At 43.2% G+C, this 22850-nt stretch overlaps 1 protein-coding gene across 1 annotated transcript in view; it reads left to right on the top strand.

Moving 5' to 3' along the window:
- HECA (headcase homolog (Drosophila)) overlaps positions 1–22850 on the top strand; it is a 64622-nt gene that overhangs the window by 251 nt on the left and 41521 nt on the right. The window contains exons 2-3 of the mRNA XM_006834708.1: positions 413–519; positions 4394–4512. Coding sequence (XP_006834771.1) covers positions 413–519; positions 4394–4512 — 226 coding nt within the window. The remainder of the gene's footprint in view (positions 1–412; positions 520–4393; positions 4513–22850) is intronic.

The raw sequence follows: 22850 nt of genomic DNA, 5'->3' as shown, positions 1-22850 counted from the left end.
CCGGCGCTGCCAACCCTGCGGCTGCTGCGGGGACTGCGGCCGCGGGCGACGCCAAGAACGGTAAGTCGGGGCCGGCGGGGTGAGTGCCAACTTCCTCCCCACGGGGACGAAGCGGTGGCGGGGCCCCGGGAGGCGCGGGCGGTGCGTGGACAATGCGAGAGTCAGGAAGTGCTCACCCCGCCCCTCCGCCCCGCCGCGGCTGCCCCTTCCCGGTCCCCACGCTGGGTGCTGAGGGTGGCTTCGCAGCCCGTGTCCGCGTCGGACCGGCCGCGCGCCCTGGCCAGCCTGCGCCCATGCGACCCTCAGCCCGGCCGTGGTGCCTGCGCTGGCAGAGGCCGGTGTGTGCTCCTGGCCGAAGGAAGGAAGGAAACAAATGCCCAACTTGAGAAGGATGATCCGATTGAAAACTTAGTACCGGTTTTCATTCTACCCTGTGTTCCCCTACCCACCCGCCTCTGCCCCGAGTGAAGAAGAGTCTAATTCCCGGTGGATCCGGGCTTGCTCTGCCTACTGCCACAGGTGAAGAGGCCTGAGACGTTTCTACTGTCGGATGTGAGTGTGTGTGTGGTGCTCTTCAGTTCTTTTGCTCGCTTGAGGAAGGAAGAGAATCTCAACTTAACTTCCGTTCCCAACCAGGAGTTAAAAACATTAATCTTCTAAATAATTTTCTTTCACCGTTTAAAAGGAAGCCTAGTAATCTTAGATAGAGCTTGAAAGCTTCTCTTGATGGGCATTTAAGGGACAGCTAAGACGTGACCGGACTGCCATTCTTCCTACAAGTTTTAGTTCCAGTGTGCTGGCCAAGCACTTTTTGTTTACTTGGACAGATCTTCGAATTCCTTTGGTCAGGTAGCTTTTCAGGGAAGGGAAAGTAAGATTTCCCTTATGTCTGGCTTTGAACTTGTAGCTTTCAGTTTAGGAAACTTCTTTATGTAAATAAGCCACGTTTTAAGCAGGGCACCCGCACTTACTAGAACCCCACAGTGCTGTGAATATAGGCGACTGACCAAGTGGAACCTGCTAGAAACCAGTGTAGACCCCATTGGCTGGGTCTTGAAATGGCACTAGAAGCTTCCCAAACTTGCTTGTTTGTGAATTGCCTGAATATACAACTGTGTTCTTATTTTTTAGTTTTTTTTCTAGCTCTAAGCTTCATTTTAGTATGATGTGTCCGAGGGGAAGCTGCCGAGACTCTAGGTAAGACGAACTCTTGACCCAGCCATATAAGCTTTGCCATCTTGGAAGGTCAGTCTTTTCTGTAAAATGGAAAAAAGAAAAATATTAGTGAAACCTGCAGAAACAGGAGCCTATGTAAGGTGTACAGCTGCCAGAGAAAGAAAACTCAAGATAGTTTCCACTGAAAGAGTGACAGAAAAGAGGAAGATTGTTCCCTGTCAAAAGTAGAAAACTCATGAGGCCTGATTAAACAATCCACTCCCTGGGAGGAGTCACTGTAATAACGGCCCCCTCCTCGGAAACCCTATGCAGGGTCAGTCGCTATGAGTCGGACCTGACTCAGTGGCACTTTGTTACAACAAATGTTACAACAGTAACATAGGGTTATTGTCATAGGGTACCCTTTCCCACACTTCCAGTTCTTGTTACATATATAACGAAGTTAGTAAAGTTCCTCCCAGTAGTAAGTGATCAATAAATATAGCTATCATTCATGTCTTCATTCAGGAAATAGTAACCCCCTGTAGTATCTTAGGTATTGGACTGAGTGCTAAGAAGAAGGGAGTTTGCGTCCACATTCTGGTAGAGATGACTTACCCAATTATTTTCTGCCTGACAGTGTGGGAGCTTACCTTTTTTTCTTACTCCAAAGGTTTAGACCACTTTAAAGTGGTGTGAGGGATTTTTTTCGTACACTGGTTATTGCTGTTTTTACTGCTATTAAGTGCCATGGAGTTAGTTCCAACTCATAGCTACCCTGTGTAGGGTTTCCAAGGAGAGGCTGGTGGGTTTGAACTGCCACCTTGCGGGCTTATCCTACAGTGTCACACCAGGACTGCAGTGGCATGCCCTATTTTGTAAACATTAAACTGGTGATGGTGTTGCTGGGTGCTGTGAAGTTTGTTCTAACTCCTAGTGACCCCATAGGACACAGTAGAACTGCCTCAGGGTTTGAAAATCTGTAATATTTATGGGAACAGATTGCCTGGGATTCCTCTCAAGGAGCTGCTGCTGTCTGGAAACTCGTCATGGAGTTTCATAAGGACGCCTCATAATGCCTCCTCTAAATAACAAACTCAGGGATAATTTAGCAGTATTATATGTATCTAGTCTGGTGTGGTGCTGTGGGTTAATGCACCAGACTGCAAAGCGGTTTGTACTGCAAGGTTAGTGGTTCAAGCTCACCAGCTGCTCCTTGGAAATCCTATACAGGGTTGCTATGGGTCGGAATCGACTCGACGGCTCTTAACAACAACAGTCCTGGTGTGGATTAATGTACTGGACTGCGAAGTCGATTTGATTTGAACCACAGGGTAAGTGGTTCAAACTCACCAGTTGCTCCATGGAAATCCTATATAGGGTCGCTGTGAGTTGCAACCAATGATGGCACTCAACAACAATATGAAGCTCTGCATTTCTACTTTGGAGCTTGTTTTATTAAATGAATGTTGCGAGGGGAGACAAAGAAATGGACCAGACGCCATTTTCAGTGGCAAAGAAGAAACCAATTTATGTTAGAGAAGTTGTTGCTGTGACATGCCACTGAGTTGATTTCAACCCATAACAACCCTGTATAGGGTTCCTGAGGAACAGCTGGTGGATTTGAACCGCTGAACTTTTGCCTCATAGTCCATTGCTGATCCTATAGTGCCACACCCAAAGTCTTGTTAGAGTAGTAACATGAATGAATCTGTGCTGCCTGATTCTGACATATGGAGTGAAGGCTTAGGGAATGATCTGCCTTGATCAGAAGAACTCCTCATTGTTTTTTTGTAGTTGATAACTGAACCTGGGTTTTTGAGGCCTTCCGTTTGCAGAATTGATGAATAAGGAAGTTACAAATGCTTTTGTGTGTGTGTGTGCTATTTGAACCATATTTTATAATGCAAAGGTGTGAGAAGTGGCGCTGGTAAATTTTTGAAGGAAGCAGCAGCAGATAATGTGTAAGTTCTTAGAATCAATGGCTAACACCCAATTATTTTTCAACTTTAAAATGACATTAATTAGACTGTTTTAGCATTTTAAAATTAACTGTGACCTTAAATTTTTTTCAATAATTGTATGTAATAGAGATGTGAAAGCTATGACCATTTGAGTGTTGATTATGAGTATTAAGAATTAAGGCAATTAGTGTAAGAAAGTATTAAGTCTACATTCATGGTAAACTTTCACAGGGTTTGTTCTCATTGTTCAAGTCAGTTTTATGTGCATATGCAAGCACACAACTTAATGTTTTCACTTAAAAGTTTCTAAAATGCTTTTAAGTCTTGTAGCTCTTGGGCAGTGTGGCTGCCAGGGCAGAGTAATATTAGCGTTTAGTTGTTCAATGTTTGTCAGAAGGTATAAATATTCTTTTTCCATAAAAGATTCTATAAAAGATGATTGGTGGCTAGGGAAAGCTTGGGGAAGCTAGAGTGTAGTTGTAGTTGAAGAAGTTGAACTGGTTGCCAGTGTATATCTTTTTGGTAAGTTAAATTTGAATTATAAGGATGGTTTACCCCTAATAAGAAGTTTGTTAGCATATTTTAAATACTTGTTTATGTGGCTTCTTGCAGGAATTACTGCATTCATAAAAGAGGAGGAAGCACCATCTTCCTTCTACTATGTAGTAAACATCTGCCTGCACATATTGTAACATTTTGTTTGTAGGTGGACAAGATTTGCCAACCACTATTTTTAGGATCTAATAATCATGCAGTGGATTATAACAATGTAGTTTCATTATACAATTCTGGTTCCATTAAGCTTCTGTTTTTTTGCTTCAAACATAAAAAATATGTGAGTCCTGGATTGTGGTATGTATGTTTCATTAGGTAGGTCTGGTTCCCAAGCACTTAGGTAAATCCCTGTTTTATGGATGACCTCTCGTCTCCTCTCCACTTATTCTTGAGTTCACAGGAACTTGGGCTGCTGTTAGCCTTAATTCATTCAACAGTTCTTTGTAGCAGTTGGAGTTCTTTATTTAATGGAGTCTATAGACAAGATTCTAATCTTGCCTCTCTAATTCCTTGCCATATAACCTTTGGTTAGTCATTTTACTTCTTAGAGTCTCAGTTTCTGCATGTGTAAAATGGACATATATTATCTATGTTTTTATCTGCCTACCTATCTACCTCTTCATCTTTTTTATCTATCTAGTAAGGTGTGCAGGAGGCTTACTGGTTTGGGAATCATAACTCTGCCTAATGCTGCTTCCTACATTCCCAATCATTCCTAGTTTGGAAATGAAGGAAGCAGCATTGGGCAGAGGCAGCAAGCAATTGCAAGCAGAGGCAGATGCAGTTACCACCGAGACCACCACCGAGACTGAATCAGAGACCTCACTCAATTCTCCTAGTGAGAGGTGGGGGTACTTTTGGAGCTGGGAACCAGGCCTTTATCTCCCCTTACCTTCTCACTCCCCATTGACTGGTCATTTAAACAAGGACTGCTCCCAGGAAAAGGGTGTAATCAGCAATGGATGGGGAAGCGGGTGTAGGAGGTAGTCTCTTTTCACGCATGTTTCTGGGGCCCTCGATATTCCTGAAATCTGCGTGGAGAGTGAGCACTTGAGTAGTGAGGGAAGGATCAGGGCGGCACAGCATCTACGTCCACAGTTGTTGTCGTAGAGTCCTTTGTGTATCTATACTTGGTTCTGCGTCTTAGTTCCTTACTCTTATTGATTTCACTTAGACCACCAGTACCATTAGCATAAAGCACAAGTGTGGGATAAGTATTTCTCATGAATGACTGAATGAAGTCAAACACAGGAAGGATTGTGAGGATGGTGCAGTGTTTCCTCTGTCCATAGGGGGCGCTGTGGGATGGAGCTAACTCACCACCAAAGACTGAATAAATAGATTTGTGGGTAAAACTGGGAGTTGACCATCACTGTAACACTGCTTAACTCGGGAAATTTGTTCTTAATTCCACACATCTATTTACAAATAGAAGTTTGGAGCAGCACCTGTTCCTTATGAACAAGATTTGTATTGTGTTGTGTCAACTAAGCACACTGTTTTATAACCTCAGGTTCATAGTATATTTTGAAATTAGCTGTTTCTTTTAATTTCTACTACATTTAAATTGACTGTTTCCATCAGAAGGAAAATGAAGCGTTTCTGCCTGTTTATATTCTAATCATGGAATATTTATTGAGGGTCTAACTACTAACCGCAAGGTTGTTGGTTCAAACCCACCAGCTACTCCTTGGAAAACCTATATAGAATCGCTCTGAGTTGGAACCAACTTGACAGCACTTAACAACAATAAAGTGAGTGGAGCATCAGTGTGATCTTGGAAGACACTTTTCTTGAAGTCAGTTTTGTTAAGTGTTTACAAATCTGTTATTTTTGAATGTTGTCTTTTGAAACCTACCATTGTAAGGGGGACTATTAGTACCAAAGATCACCTCACCTATCAGATTCTTGCTTTGCGCTTATTGTGTTAGAATGAAGACCTGTTCTGTGTGCGGCCAGTGGTGTTTTATGTGTATTTCTTTCCCTGTTAAAGTCTGTGCTTGGCTTCTAGAAAGTAAACCTTGAGTACCAGCCTTTCTGACAAGTCCAGAAAGATGTGTCCTTCCACAGAGAATTGAAAATGGGAGACAAAACTGGGAAATCTCTCGCAGCTTACTTAGTTCCCCTCCCTGTTAACTACAGTCTCCTGGCTTTGATGGTTTAATGATGTAATACTTGAGAGGGAAACCAAATTGGTCAACTGTGGTTTTCATTATGAACTTTTTGGATATTTACTTAATTTACAATGTTTTGTTAAATCATTATTTTTCCACTAATGAAATGGTTGTTGAGGAAAATCTTAAAAAGAAAAATAGAGTTCTATTTTTTTACTCAAACACATATGATCCCACCACTTGGAGATCACTGTTGTTGACATTTTGATATGTATTCTTGCAGCTTTCAAACATTTTGCTTACAGACTTTAAAAAGTACTTTTAAAAGACAGTTTTTGCAAAACGTGAATCATGTACTTTATATATATTTTTTCCATTAATAATTCTTTGTGGCTATTTTAGCAGAGCAGTACATTTCCAGGCACATCATCATTTTTAATTTGATGACTGCACCTTGGATAATTTGATCATTCCTCTGTTGTTTGACCTTAACAGTTCTAATACCCACATCCCTGGGCAGTCATTCAGCTAGTTCATTAGAATAAATTTACCTTGGACTTCTTAGGTCAAAGGCTATGTATTGATTTTTTATTTTTAATACATACAACCAGATGTCCCGAAAGAAAGATTGTACCCATGTGAGAGTGCGTGTGTCAAGGCTTGTTGGGGAGCTGGTGTCTCACAGGCATTCATTCACCAGCTCTTTATAGCAGATGGAGTTCATTTACATAATGAGTGCCATTGGAATCTGTAGACCTGGATTCAAATCCTGGCTCTCTAATGACTTGCCATATGACCCTTGGTTAGTCATTTTGCTTCTTGGAGCCACAGTTTCTGCATGTGTATAAAGGGGCTATATTACCTATTTGTCTGCTTACCTACCTACCTGCCATTTATCTTACCTAGTACTAGTGCTTCCTTGGGAGAAAGATGAGGCTTTCTGCTCCCGTGAAGATTTACAGCCTGGGAAACCCTATACAGGGTGGCTGTGAGTCAGAACCAACTCCACGGCACATAACCACCAACAACCAAGGTGTGCAGGAGGCTTACTAGGGACTGTTCCTGGCCTCACTGCTAGGGCAAGAGTGAAGGAAGCAGGATTGGACAGAGGGAGCAGTTGAACTGTGAGGCAGTTACTACAGTGGCCTTAGCCGATCCTCCCAGTGAGATGTCGGGGGGACCTCTGGACCTGGGATGGCTGGGGAATTGGTGGGCCCTACGATGTCTCAGCAGCATGAGAGTTCCGTTAGCATGGAGAACCTGGATCAGGTGCTGCCACACTTGGCAGACTTTCTCCTTACTTGCTGGCTTTGTGGCTAATAAGATTCAGTAAAATATCTAATAATGGTGAATGGTAAAGTTAGCAAAGATGACAACATAGGCCTTTGAAATACTGTCTGCAGCTGGACAGTGTTTGACACCACTATTCTAATCTTAGGTACTAAGACCTAGACTTTTCAGATTTTAGTCAAAAATGTGCGGTTTGAACGTCAGTGAGTTTTAATCCAGGTGCGACATTTGGTAACATAGAGCCTTTGGAGCCAGTTTATCTTTCTCAGTCTCTGTTCTCTAAATGCATCCTCTGCAGTCATTTATGAAGATGAAGAAAAAGAGCATGTGAAGATCTTGGCCAGGGCACATGTGGACGCCTAGTGACAGCTCTGTGAGTTTGTGGTTTGTTCAGCTTGACTCAATCACAAATCCGGCTGAGCCACTGTGCTCCTGAGAACAGACTCTGTGAGATGGTAAGATAGTGGAGAAGGGTCTGTGATATTCACATAGAAAGTCTGGTATCGTGCATGCTTTTAGCTAAGCACTGATTTGTCTATAAGTAATCTTCTATTCTCCCATCATCTCTCTCTCTGATCATAGCTCACCTGGAAATAAAGCAGGTGATTAAAAAAAAAAAGAAGTATGAAACTAGGCCTCCCTCCTCCTCTCCCATTCTTTCCTTTCTGTCCTCATTCATCCATCCATCACCTATGTATTGAGTGCCTGCTATTTGTCAGACATTGTGCTGGATGCTAGGATCATAAACACAAAAGCACTAGGTTTTAGGGCTAGTGGCCAAATCAGGAACTTTTTATGGAAATAGGTGCAAGTAGGTTACTGCACGGATTATGCAGGTACAGCTGTGAAATGCAAATCAGGAGGTCTTGGAAGGGGCTAAAATGTTGACTTGAATGTGAAGACATAGAAAAGTGAAATGAGCCTGTGTAAGATGGTGAGTGGTGAGAGGATGTTTGGAGCTCCACGTGTCCTGGTGGGGATCAGTCAGGGCTTTCATACTACTGAGAATTCAGCAGAAGACTGTCTCCTTTCTCCAGGCGGTGCCTAGAGGGGTCTTTCATTAGTTTGCTCATTTATCCATTCACTCATTGCTTTGTTCATCTACGTACTAATCCATTCCTAAACATTTATTATATGCAAGTAAACATTTATTGATATCCCATACGAGTAAAGTTTTACTCAAGGTAATACAGAAATGGCTGCAGCCATACATTGGCAGAGAACTTCCAGAGACTCAAACAAACCAGATTCAGAAGAGGCTGTGGAACGAGGGATATCATGAGGGATATCATTGCTGATGTGTGACGGATTTTGGCTGAAAGAAAATAACCAGAAGGATGTTTACTTGTGCTTTATTGACTATGCAAAGGCTTTTTTTTTTTTTTTTTTTAAGGTTTTTATTGTGGATTGAGTGAAAGTTTTATCATCAGTTTTACATTCAACAAATTATATACCTTGTTTCATTGCAATGATTATAATCCCCTCCATGTACCATCAGTTAACAGTATTTCTCTCTATTCACTTTAGCTTTTTAAAAACAAACACACCACTCAGGCATATATAATAATTTACATCTCCAAAGGGCACATTCTGCAAGTCTGCCTCCTGGCCACCAGTTCTTAGTCCTTCTCTTCTTAGTTGATGAATCCTGAGTCCTCAGCCACTCCCCCTCTCCATGCCCCCATCTCTGCCTCCATCTCTGGTGCTGCTGCTTCTCTGGATAAGGTCCCGCATTCTGCTTGTGCGCTTCTCTCTTGATGGTCCTAGGGTCCTCTGTTTTTGGACTGTAAGATTAACCACTCCCCTGTTTTTGTTACAAAACTTATACCTCTATAATTGTGACAGTCATAATTAGTCATGATAACAGTTATTCACTGTTGAATCAGATGAATCTTATCCCCATCTCCTTTCACCAGACCCTTCTAGACAAGACGGCAGCTGTGGGGACTCTTTCGTTCCCCCAATACTCTTAAACTAAACTCCCTCTTGAAACCTTGTAAGCCAGTCACTTCGTGCCTTTACTGACCCCTCGTTTTAGGTAGCCAATGTCTAAGTTGCCCGTCCCTATCTACCCTGTGTACAGAAGGGATAGCATTGATACTTGATGTGAAGACTCCCTCTTTTTTGGTATTTAGAGTAACTACCTCTCGAGTACAGGTCAGGTTCATCACATTGTAGCAATTTACCCTTGTTTCCTTTATAAAAAAAAAATTTTTTTTTTCTTTCTCAATCTTCCGCTAGTTGAGTTCTTTTGGCCATCGAGGCTAGGTCAAAAGGGTACTGTATGTAAGTTTGGGTGTTCTTGTTTGTCTCCTCTCCCTTCATATCAGCTGGATGCTTCACTCTCAGCTCTAGCGCTCTGTGGCTATGTCCTTGTACATGGGCTCAAGTGTCCTCAGGTCTCACCGCACTTGGGACCAACCAGCTCTTCCTCTTCTCTCTCTCATCTCCAGGTCAGCAGGAGTCAATGGACTGGGGTTGAACTCAGCCCATTTCTTCATTGCTGCCTTTCCCCCACTTCCACTTACCAATAGACCAGCGTGGTCCCCAGCAAGCTTACATGCCTGTTTGTGTTTTCCTTTGAGTTTCAGTCTTAGAGGGGAGTTTGTTCTGAAGGAACTTGATTGCTTGCCTTGATGTCTTCCTGGCGAACAGCTCGCTTATTCTTGTAGTAGCCAGTCATGCTGACATTTTTGTTTTGGGTTTTTCCTGCTGATCTTTCTTTGAAGATGTATCTTCTGTCACTGTAGCTGTTCCAGGCTGGTCTGTTTGTCTTTTCTAGTGGGAATGCCCCACCTCATAAGGTTCTGGTTGGGACTCAGGATTACACCTAAGGTCCTACGTATTCCGATCAGTTATAGGCTGAAGGTGGGCTTACAAACTCTCTAATTATGTTTCCCAACATTCCTCTCTATCCCACTCAAGTGTCTATTTTACAGTAGTAGGTAAGGGGCACTAATATTCATAAGACAGGCAAGCATTTTAGTATTATTTCCCCTCTTCAAGCTATACTTAGATCCCTGTATCCCAGAGCCCTGTTTTTCCAAGGTTGAGCATGCTTCACTATTTACCTCTGTCTCACTTAGACCATGCAAACCTGTTTCAGTGTTCCCCTATTTATCTTGTTCTTCCACCTCCTCCCCCCTTCTTGTATTGCCCTCCCCAACACCCAAATTAAACCCCCCACCCCAACCCCACTGTTGTGGTTATCTTATATTCCATTAGTCCTTCCCTTCATTTAAGACAGTCTATTTTATCCTGTAATCTAACTGACCTTCCCACCACCTGGATTTCTGTTCCTATGTGTTTACCTTCTTTCACATTGTAATTGTTGTGATCATAGACTGACCTCCCAGATTCTCTGTTCTTATAATTTTATTCTGTTCTTGACTTGTCCATTTGTCGATTGAGTTCAGGGTGATGCTTCCATGTACGTAATTCTGTAGTTGTTGTGTGTTCTTGTTGGTTCTCAGTCCACAGAACTTCCTTCCACAGAACTTCCTTTAAGATGTTTTTCATAGCAGGGTTGGCTTTGGCAAAATCCCTTAGCTTCTGTTTATCCTGGAATGTTTTGATTACACCATTGTATTTGATTGACAGCTTTGCTGGGTAGAGGATTCTTGGGTGGCAGTTTTTTCCTTTCAGAGTTTTATATATGTCAACCCATTGCCTTCTTTCCTGCATGGTTTCTGTTGAGACATCTGAGCTTAATCTGATTTGCTTGCCTTTGTATGTTATTTTTCTCTTTTCCCTAGTTGCTTTCTGGAAAATCTTTGATTTTGAAGAGCTTGATTATTATATGTCTTTGTGATTGTCTTTTAGGGTCTGTCCTTCTTGGGGTTCGTTGAGCTGCTTGAATGCGTATCTTTTCACTTTTCAGGATTTTAGGGAAATTTTCTTCCAGCAGCTATTCAGCTATCTCCTCTGTGGACTTGTGTGATGCTCTCTATTCCGGAATGCCCATAATTCTTAAGTTATTCTCTTCATGTTATCCAACATGAATCTTAGACCTTCTTCAGATTTTTTTTATCCTTTTTTGTGTTTGTTCTTCTTTCTTAGTACTGTTGAGAGATTTATCTTCTAGCTCACTAGTTCTGGCTTCTATCTCTTCTGTTCTACTCCTTTGCCCTTTCAGTGTATTGTCTATTTCTGATATTCTATTAATCGTTTGGACCTCTTTCTGTTGGTTTTGAATTGTTTCCAATGCTGTATCTATCTTATTTGATTGTTCCTGTAGTGTTTTCCTGACTTCTTATTTTTCTCAACTCCATTGTATAGTGTTTTGATACGTTTTATAATCATTTTTCTGAATTCCTTCTCAGGTGTTTCCAAAGCCTTTACAAAGGCGTTTCCAAACACCTTCTCAGGTATTTCCAAAGCCTACACTCCAGTATGGAGTGTAGGTCTACTTCTAGCTCATTTGCCTCAGTCACTTTATCTCGTTTCTGGACATGTGCAGGTATGATTATCTGCTTCTGTTTTTTGGGCATATTCAGGAATGATTTTTAGCCTTAATACTTAGATGGGTGTGTGTTTTGGTATTTTTTATGCTTTCTGAATGCCTCCAGGTAGATGTGATCAGGAAATGTGCTTCCCTTTTCACTCTTCTTCCTGAGAAATTTCAAGATGCCACTGTTGGTTGTTTTCATGTAACTTAGGATAATTTTTGGCTTATTTCTTTTTAGTCTGCCTGTCCTGCTCCAAAATCCCTGTTCAGGCCTTTTTTTTAGTTATCAACAGTTCAGGGCCGGCTGTGGCCATTTGGTTTTAAGTGGAAACTGTCTCTTTAAATTTCAAGGAGATCTGTGTGCATGCGTAGTAGAACCCTCCGAGGGGGGTTAGGGGAGTGTCTGTTCGCTCAGGCACCCCTGTAGTTAACAGTATGGAGGTGCTCAGACAGCGAGGTACCAGTGAACAGATACCTCCCAGAAAGAACGACCACACCTTTATCTCCGTGGTTCTGTCAGGTGTCCATGGCTGCTCTGATCCTTCTGCCACTTGGTCTTGCCCAAGATGGCGGCTCTGGGAGCAGCTGAGCATCTTGCTTCTGCTACAAATTCCCCTAGCTGTAAGCCTTCCAACCTTCTAAATATTCCTTTATATGTGGTCCAGAATTCTGGCACCATCCCCTGAGCCTCTTTGGTCCGGTATTCTGTGTTGTTGCTGACAGAGTTCTTCGCTGCATTTCCACCCGATCTGCCATCTTGTTTGTTCTCCACAAAGGCTTTTGATTGTGTGGATCATGACAAGCTATATACAACATTGCGAAGTATGAGTATTCTGGAACACTTATTTGTGCTCATGAGGAATCTGTACCTGGACCAAGAGGCAGTTGGTTTGAACAGAACATGGGAACACTGAATGTTTTAAAATTAAGAAAGGCGTGTGACAAGATTGTATTCTTTCACCATATTTATTCAACCTGTATACTGAGCAAATAATCCTAGAAGCTGGGTTCTATGACGAAAAACGTTGCATCAGGATTGGAGGAAGACTCATTAACAACTTGTGATATGCTGTTGATACAACCTTGCTTGCTGAAAGTGAAGAGGACTTCTAATACTTACTGATGAAGATTAAAGAGCACAGCCTTCGGTATGGATTACATCTCAATGTAAAGAAAACAGTAAGCAACATTCTTATAATGGAGAAAGGATTGAAGTTGTCAAGGATTTCATTTTTCTTGGATCAACTATCAATACTCACGGAAGCAGCAGTCAAGAGATCAAACGATGTATTGTATTAGGCACATCTGCTGCACAAGATCTTTTCAAAGTGTTGTAGAGCAAAGATGTCAGCTTGAGGACTAAGGTGCACCTGACCCAAGCCATGGTATTTTCAATAACCTCATATGCATGCAAATGTTGGACAGTGAATAAGAAAGATCATAGAAGAATTGATGCTTTTGAGTTATGGTGTTGGAGGAGAATATTAAAAGTGCCCTGGGCTGCCAAAAGAACCAACAGATCTGTGATGGAAGAAATGTAGCCAGAGTGCTCCTTGGAGGCCAGGATGGCCAAACTTCGTCTCTCGTACTTCGGGCATATTATCAGGAGGGATCAGTTACTGGAGAAGGATATCTTGTTTGGTAAGGTGTAGTGTTAGAGAAAAAGAGGAAGACTCCCAGCGAGATGGATTGGCAAAGTGGCTCAAGTGTGGCAACAATTGTGAGGTTGGCCCAGGACCAGGCAGTGTTTCTTTCTGTTGTGCATAGGATTGCTATAAGTCGGTACTGACTCGATGGCTCCTAACAACAACTACATATGCGTGATATCTTCTAAGGAGCTCTGGTGGTTTAGGGGGTTTCGAGTTTGACTGCTATCTGCAAGGCCAACAATTCAAACCTACCAGCTGTTCCATGGGAGAAAGATGAGGCTTTCTGCTCCTGTAAAGATTTATAGTCTTAGAAACCCTGTACAAGGTTGCTGTGAGTCGGAACCGAATTGATGGTGCTTTACCACCACTGCTGTCTTCTAAGATTGATATTATACTCCATGGTATTGGACTTCACCCTCAAGGGCTCACGGAGAAACTGGGAGAGAGGCGTGTAAACCCTGGGAGCCATGGTCATAGGCTGTTGGTGTCTAGTGGAGAAGGTGGTGTGCTGGGGGAGGCCACATTTGAACTGCGTTCTACAGGAAGAGAAGCAGTTAGTTCTTCCTGGGATGCACAGGAAGGATGTCCCAAGCTGAGGGACGTGGGAAAGTTCTGGTTGCTGCAGGGAGTTCAATGGAGCTGGGTGAGATCGCAGCAGTTGGTCATAAGGTAGCACAGGAGAGGGACCAGATAGTCAAGTGTTAATGCTTTGTAGCCACTGGGGAACCATCTATAGGGAGTTTGGTTAACTTAATCTACAAGGGGGATAATGATATATTGGTGATAATTTTGTTTATTTATTAGATATTTTAACAGAATGGGTATCTTTTGGCAGTTTTCCCTCTGATATGATTAATCAGGAACCAGTTAAGGACTGGACTGCTGACTGAAAGGTTGATACTTCGAACCCACCCAGAGATGCCATAGAAGACAGGCCTGGTGACTGTCACAGTTCTGAATTGTCACAGTTGAAAACCCTGTGGAGCACTTCTAGTCTGCACTTGGGGTGTGCTCTGAGAATCAGCTCAATGTTAATGAATGACAGGAATGGGAGGTCCAAGCTGCTGCTCCCCTGGATTGTGAGTTTCCAGTAAAGCAGCGGGTGCCCTGCAGGACAACAGTGTCCCAGCACCCGAGGCTGCCTGGAGGCTGGTCTTAACTGTGAGCACCACCAGCATCCCTGCACTCTCTGAGCCAGGGGACCTTAGCTAATTGAGGTTAGCTTCAGAGTACTAAATGCCAAGGGAAGGGGGTGGGCCTACTTCAGTACAAAGCGTATTCTCTGGAGTGTGAGGGGCTGTCCCTATGGTTTATTTTTCATGTCTGGGTAGAACGTGTGCCAGGGTGGACTAATTATGGTGCCATCTTATTTTATCATCTTAGTAGTTTTACAACAATATACTCTGGAGAGGAGAGATATCACTGTTTTGCACAAAATGACTGTGTGTGCGCACACACACACTAATTGTGTATGTTTCAGAAAGCTTCCATTTCTTAGTTGTTGGTTAAATAGCAACTGTCTCTATTGAATCAACAGGATGTTTCAAGTTGATTGTACTTGAGAGTTTTTTTAATAAACTGGCAGAAAGTGAGTAGTGTTTCTCATACTTAAAAAGTTATGTGTTCTATCTACCAGAAGTAAAAAAGGAAAACAAATTATTTTTTGCTGAATTATACTCGTGAGGATGATATTTGAAAACAGCTTAAAAGTTAGAATCAAAGATATATTAAGAGGAAGTTAAAAGGAAAGCGAGGAAAGAGGAAAACATAAAGAGGAAGTGTTAAATGTGAATCATATAGTTGCTTAGATTGCAATTAATAAGGAAGTCATAGCTTTCCTATGTGTTTATAATAAAGTACATTTTGTAGATTCAAATATGCTCAAACCCATACCCATTTCTGTTAAGTGGATTCCAACCCAAAGCCACCCTGTAAGACAGGATAGAACTGCCCCATAGGGTTTCCAAGGTTGTGGCCAAACTTGGTCTCTCATACTTCGGACATATTGTCTGGAGGGACCAGTCACTGGAGAAGGATAGCATGTTTGGTAAGGTGGAGGGTCAGAGAAAAAAGAGGAAGACCCCAGCGAAATGGATTGGCAAAGTGGCAGCATCAGTGGGCCCAAGCATGGCAACAATTGTGAGGTTGGCCCAGGATTGGGCAGTGTTTCGTTCTGTTGTGCAAAAGGTCGCTATGAGTCAGTACCGACTTGATGGTATCTAACAACAACAAATCTCTATAGAAGCAGACTGCCACATCTTTCTCCTGCAGAGTGGGTTTGAACTGATGACTTTTTTGGTTACAAACAGAGTACTAATCATGGTGCCACCAGGGTTCTTTGATTAAAATATACTACAGCTCAAATCATATCACATCAGAAAGAACAATTACAGATGCAGCCTGATAGCAAAAGATGGCCTAGATGTTGTAATTTAGATTATTATCTGTTTATGTCATTTAATCGGGCATTTATTAGAAGTAGACTGCCTTAAGGTGTATGCCTTTAGAGAACTGATAAAGAGGATAAATATTGGCAAAAGTTAGTAGGGTATCACATTGCTCATAAAAGTAGATGTTTCCCAAATTTAAAATGCATATTTTTCCTTAGGGGTAGGCATACATTTGAGGATGGTTAGATTATGCCTAGTTATAAAACTGTCTCAGGACATTCTTTCAACACTGATTCTTAAACTGAATTACAAGCTCTATTTTAGGTTTCTAAATGATCAGCCCGAACACGATCTCTTCAGTATACTATTTCTAGTACATGTTCTAACACAACTTATTAACAAGCTACTCCTTGTTAGCCCAAGCAGCCCAGTGCCTGGGAGGGGGAGGGGGATGTCGAGAGTCAGTTCTGGCTATTTTGGGTTGGCAGCAGGTGCAGTCTGTCATCTGATAGGCAGAGCCTGGGACCCGTGGTTTTGGGTGTCCAGGATCAGGCATGAAAGCCCAGAGCGGTGCTGTCAGAAGCAGTGGAGAAAGCCCGGTGTTGAGAACCAGAAGCCTCTTCAGTGTTGGATGCAGCTCAGAAACTTCTAGTTGGTCTCCAGCTCCTCACCCCTTTTCTTATTGGCAGTGCTCGCAAGGTGCAGTAGTTTTGTCATTAGTGGGAGTGTGGGGGTGTGTGGGAGTGGATTCTGACTCGTAGTGGCTCTGTAGGGCAGGGTAGAACTGCCCTAAAGGCTTCCTAGGCTGTACTTACTCTTCAGGGAACAGATTGCTAGTCCTCCCCACCCCAAGCCCCCAGCAGCTGGTGAGTTTGAACTTCCAAACTTGAATTCACACAGCTGAGTGCTTAACCATTGTATCACCAGGTATCCTGCAGTAACTGTAACCAGTTGCTGAGTGGATACTGATCTCTAGAAAGTCTGTAGTACAGAACAAACTTCCTCATCTTTCTCCCAAGAAGTGACTGCTGGGTTTGAACTACCAACCTTTCGTTTAACAGCCAGGCACTTAACCACAATGCCACCAGAGCTTCCCCACAGTAACGTTGCTGTTATTAAGTGCCGTCGAGTCGATTCCGACCCATAGCGACCCAGTATAGGGTTTCCAAGGAGCAGCTGGTGAGCTTGAACTACCGACCTTGCAGTTCAAGCAGTTTTGTAGTCTGATGCATTAACCCACAGCGCCACAGCAGTAACGTTGTTGTTGTGATGTGCCGTCGAGTCGGTTCCGACTCATAGCGACCCTGTACAGGGTTTCCGAGGCTGTAAATCTTTTACGGGAGCAGAAAGCCTCATCTTTCTCCCGCGGAAGAGCTGGTAGTTTCGAACTGCTGGCCTTAAGGTTCACAGCCCGATTCGTAACCACTACGCTACCAGAGCTCCTTTCGCAGTAACGTTAGCCCTGTAATAATTTGGTCCCACTAGTTTTAGGAGTGATAATCTATGTTGCATTACGGGAGGAAATTAGCTAAGATTCCTGGGTGGTAGATGTGGTGAGGCTGCAGAACCTACAGACCTATAGAAAGAAGGAGCCAAGGCATTCCTAGTGTAGGAGCGGTGCTGATAGAACTGCCTTTTATTGCCCACTAGCAGCCAGGTTCAAACTCACCAGTTGTTCCTCGGAAACCCTCTACTGGGTTGCTCTGTGTCAGAACCAACCTGACGACACTTAACAACAACAAGGAGCCACGTGGAAACCCTAGTGGCACTGGATTGCTAACTGCATGGTCTGCAGTTCAAACCACAAACCACTCCTTAGGAGAAACATGAGGCTTCCTGCTTTTATACAATAAAGGCTTACAACCTCAGGAAGGCTACCCAGGGTCGGTAGGAGTTGGAGCAGACTTGACATCACACAACAAAAACAGAAGGCAGCAGCCGTGTAGTTCCCATTGGTGGGTCAGATACACCTCCTTCTCTTTGTAGAAAAGGCATGTTTGAATAGAGAGAAATGTGCATGACCTAGATACCACAGTTGAATTCTGGTGACTAACACGTGGTGGTTGTGTGCCATGGAGTCGGTTCCGACTCCTAGTGGCCCTGTGAAGAGTTTCCGAGGTTATGATCTTTTTGGGAGCAGAAAGCCTCATCTTTCTCCCATGGAACCGCTGGTAGCTTCTGACTGCTGACTGTATGATTAGCAGCCCAACTTGTAATCACTACACTATCACAGCTCCTGTGGTTAACATATATGTATATGCAAATGATTAAAAGCTATATGCAGGTTTTAAGTTAAGGACTAATGTGTTAAACCTAAGAGAAACCAGAAAAACGGAAATTGTTGTCCAGTTGATTCTAACTTATGGTGACCTCATATGTGTCAGAGTAGAAATGTACATCATACCCTGATTTTTTTGCAATAGATAGCCAGGTCTTTCTCCCAAGGCACCACTGAGTGGACTTGAACCACCAACCTTTCGGTTAATGTTATTGTTGGTTAGTGCCATTGAGTTGATTCTGACTCATAGTGACCCTATTTAGGGTTTCTGGGAAGCAACTAGTGAGCTTGAACCACCAACCCTGCAGTTCAAACCAACTTTGCAGTCCATAGCAACACACCAGGACTCCGGAGTATAACTGTCCCATAGTGTTTCCAAGGCCTAGCTTTTCTGGGTCTGGCAAGTTTTCTGCCTTTGACAGGGTACAATCATACCAAGTTTCCATCTTTCTCTATTAATGGAAAATATTTGAGTTTCCCTTCTCTTACGGGTCCTTCCGCGAGAGAAAGATGAGGCTTTCTGCTCCTGTAAAGATTTACAACCTCGGAAACCCTATACAGGGTTGCTATGAGTCAGAACCGATTTCATAGCACACAACAACAGCAAAAGTCCTTGCCTTCACTGGTTATGGCTTTTGCAGGTCTTTATTGTATTTATTTACATTTGTTGGATTATCAATGAGTGAATATTTTTTTATAAGTATACTGTTCCTCTGTTTTTCCTCCCTGTTTGTGCGTTTTGCCCATTTTATTCATTGGGTATTTGTGTTCTTATGACTGATTTGCGCAAAGTTTGTACATTCAGAAAACTTTTGGATAGACATTTTCCCTTGTTCCTCACGTATCTGTCCATCTTATTTAAGGTAGTTCTAGTTGGTTAGAAACGTTACATTTTCATATGCTCACAGAAACAGTGCTAGGGACCTCAAGAGTCAGTAGGGGAGGGTGGGAAAGTTGGAGGAAAGTGGTTTTGGCACCGGTGCCTGGTAGTGTTGTTAACCTTGGGAAGGTCCAGTTGACTTGTTATATTTCATTTGAGAGGGCTGTTTTACAGATTTGGTCTCAATGCCTCGCGTATCTCCTTCCTTACCGTCTGCTCCCCTGCCCGTTGCGGAGCCCCAGTGCCCAACACCTGTCCCTTCTCACTCGTTTCTACAAGCCCTGCACTTGTATTCCAGCTACAGAGGACTTTGGAGCATGTGCATGAAGGTCCATTTTTTAACTTGTTTATCTCCTCAGGAACCAAGCTGCACTTTGAGGCCTCTTAGGATAATTTGCCTGCCCATAGCTTGCATGTGATAACAAACTTAAATGCTGAGTCAGTGGGGAAAAAATGAGCTCTCATTTCACAAAGTTCTCATTTTTCTCTCATTCAGGTACTTGAAAGTAAATTTGTATGTGAATAAAAGGACCACATAGCACCCAGTTGAACCAAGAACTTATTCACACATAGTGCATCATACTGACTCAGCCGGCCGCTAGTACTTGCTCACATTGGGAAAGGTTCCCCAACTCATTCTTGACACAAGTCAGAGTGTGAGACTCAGCACCGTCACTTTGCAGGATCCCTGATTGTATCCAAGCCCTTTTCTGGAGAAAGTGAGAATAAAATTGTTATCGTACCTTGAATTTACTTGATGTGGCTTTTCTATCCAAAGTTGTCTAAATTCCCACCCAGTGATTGGGTGGGACCAGGCAAATAAAGTGTACAGGACTCTAAGGTTGGGATTGGTTAGTTCTGCCATCAAGAATGGGATTGGTTAGTTCTGCCATCAAGGTTGGGATTGGTTAATTCTGCCATCAAGGTTGGGATTGGTTAGTTCTGCCATCAAGGTTGGGATTGGTTAGTTCTGCCATCAAGGTTGGGATTGGTTAGTTCTGCCATCTAGCTAGATTTAAAAAGAGCTGTATGGGAAGCAAGAATAGAAGCTCCCAGGACCAGTAGGAAAGAAGAGCCTGAGTGGAGTATGAGATCCCTACCTAGAAAAGCAGCGACAACAGAGGCATTGGCAGAGGTGGCACATGGAGCAGCTGTAGGCATCTACGTCCATGGACAGAGTAAAGCTGGGTGCCTACGGGCAGGAGGCTGGTCTGCAAAGGAGCTTGCTGACATATGCCTGAGCAGGGCAGAGGCCATGGGGCCACATGGCTGACAAGAGTGAGATGTGCCTGCAGTATGCGGGGGCATTCCTGACTGGAGAACTGCTGCAGCCTGAGTTATCCTGATGCTGAATTGTACCTCGTTCACTTCCTAGTGAACCCCATTATCGTGAGTATTGTTATGAGTTTAATGTGGCCATTGCCATGGAATATTGAACCCAGATGGGAATAGGGTAAAGAAGATTGTGGGTTGGAGGTATGTCTGATTACTTCAGAGGAAGGCCTTGGGCAGATGTTGAGTTTGATTCTCTTTATCCCATGTGAAGCCAGGGGAAGTCAGACATGGCCTTTACATGTTGTTGTCTTTTTTTTTTTTTTTTCTTCTTCAATGTTTTATTGTGAATTATGTGATAGTTTACATGGGAGAACATTAGTTTTACATTCATCCTATCTTATATTGTTTCATTGCCATGGTTACAGTCCCCTCCATGCATCATCAGTCAACCAAAGGGTATACCCTGCAAGCCTGTCCCCCGGTAGTCAGCACGCAGCCCCTCTCCCTCTCTGGATCTAAAGTACCCAGACACTCCGTCTCTCCACGTCATCATCTCTGCCTCCATCACTGCTTCTCTAGGTAGGGTCCTGCTTTCCGCTCTTATCCCTTGATGGTCCCAGGGACCTACACTCCTAGACTGTAAACTCAGTCACTCCCCTCTTTGCTACAAAACGTCTACCTTTACTTTTCCAACCCTCACAATCAGTTCTGATAACAATTATTCACTATTGTATCACAAGTAACCTATCTGTATTTCCTTTCATCAGTCTGCCTAGACAGATTGGATATTATGTTTCAGTGGAGATTCTACCTTCCTCCATGCCCTCTGGATCTAGGTTCCCTCTTGAAAGCTTGTAAGCCAGTCACTTCTTGCCTTTGTATCCCCGCCATTTTGCATAGCCAATGTCCAAGTTGCCCATCCCTGTCTACTCTGTGTACGGAGGAGGTGGGAATGATCCTTGCTGTAAAGATCTGTTCCCTCTTTTGAGCTACTGCATCCATAGGTGTAGGTCAAGTTCATCAAATTGTATCAGATTACTCTTTTTTTTTTTTTTCCCCTCTTCTTTCTTCTTCTCGTTGAGCTCTGATCATCCAGTCATTGAAGCCAGATCAAGTGGGTATTATCTGCAAGTATGGGTGTTATTGTGCATATGCCCTCTCTTCTTATCAGCTGGATGCTTCACTCTCCACTCTAGTCCTCTGTGGTGATGTCAGTGACTCTGGGCCCAAGAGTCCCCAGGTCTTTTTCACTCTGCAGGCCAACCAAGTCTTCACCTGGGTTCACAGGAGTCTATTGAGAGTTGTAGGGCTTAGCTCGCCGCTTCATTGCTGTTTTCCCTTCACTTTTCCTTATTGGTGATGAACGTGGTCACCATTCACAGCGTGTATTCCCATTGAGTCTTAGTCTTGGAAGGGGGTTTTCTCTGAGAGGACCCAACCACTTGCCTTGATGTCTCCTGGGTGAGCAACTTGCTTGTTCTTGTAGTAATCAGTCGGTCTGCCAATATTGTTTTGTATTTTTCCTGTAGGTCTTTCTTTCAAGAAGTATCTTCTGTTATTCTAGCTGCTCCAGGCTGGTCTGCTTGTTCTTTCAAGGGGAAATTTCCCACCTCAGAAGATTCTGGATGCTGTTCAGGATTCCACCTATAGTCTTATTTAATGCAGAGGCTCTGCAGGAAGCCTCCTTCACTGGGCACATTGTAGCCCCATTTTAGGTATTCCAATCAGTTATAGGCAGAAGACGGACTTACAAACTTTCTATGGTGATATTTCTGGCTATTCCTTTCCCCCTCAGGTGTCTATTTTATAATAGTATGCAAGGAAAACCAAGATTCAAAAGACAGCCAAGCGTCTTAACATTATTTACTCCCTTTCCCCCATTCCAACCATGTCTCAATTGCTGTATCCCAGATTCCTGTTGTTCCAAGGTTGTGCATACATCATAATTTACCTCTGTCCCACTTAGCCCATGTAACCTGCCTAATTATTCTCCCATCTGCTTTGTTCTTCCATTCCCCTCTCCCTTCTTGTATATTGCCCCCCTCCCTAGCATCCAAACTATTCTGTGTCTATTCCCTGCCCTGTGCTCCACCTTCCCTTCCCCCCCACAATTTAGTAACCACCAAAAAATTCCCCCCCTTTTAATATGGGTTCGTTTTCTTAGTCTTTTACAGTAGTGGTCCTATGCAGTATTTCTCCTTTTGTGGCTGACTAATTTCACTCAATGTAATGTCCTCAAGGTTCATCCATGTTATGTGGTGGCTTGCAGCTTCAAGGTAGCATAATATTCCATTGTGTGTATGTACCACAGTTTGTTTATCCATTCTTTAATTGATGGACACTTTGTCTCCATAGTTTTACTATTGTAAATATTCGTACCTATGTGGTTCCGAGTTTTGGAGCTCTGCCCTGGATCTGCTTTGCGTGGTATTCCGTGGTGTGGCTGATGGAGAACCTCATTGCACCTCCACCGTAGCTGCCATCAAGCCCTGCCTCCTCTACATGGTTTTTGCACTGGAATTTGTTTGTGACAAACCCTTTGCATAAAACTGTGGAGCTGTTTGAGAAGCTCAGGGCTTTTGTAGTGTTGTAAATTTGTGAATCTTTCTTCCTCCCAAATTCACCAGCTAGATTTTGGTTTAGAGTTTCTGATGAATGTACACCCTGACTTGCTGGGAGAGCCTGCTGACTATGTTGGCTTCCCACCAGGGAGTTTGCAGTGAATGCTAAGCTTCCAAAACCTGGATCCTACTAAGGACCTCTGGTAGCGTAGTGGTTATGAATCGGGCTGCGAACCTTAAGGTCAGTGGTTCAAAACTACCAGCCGCTCCACGGGAGAAAGATGAGGCTTTC

This window comes from Chrysochloris asiatica, unplaced genomic scaffold, assembly GCF_000296735.1.
Source record: "Chrysochloris asiatica unplaced genomic scaffold, ChrAsi1.0 scaffold00013, whole genome shotgun sequence".
Lineage (NCBI taxonomy): Eukaryota > Metazoa > Chordata > Mammalia > Afrosoricida > Chrysochloridae > Chrysochloris > Chrysochloris asiatica.
This window is presented reverse-complemented; position numbering and strand designations above follow the sequence as displayed.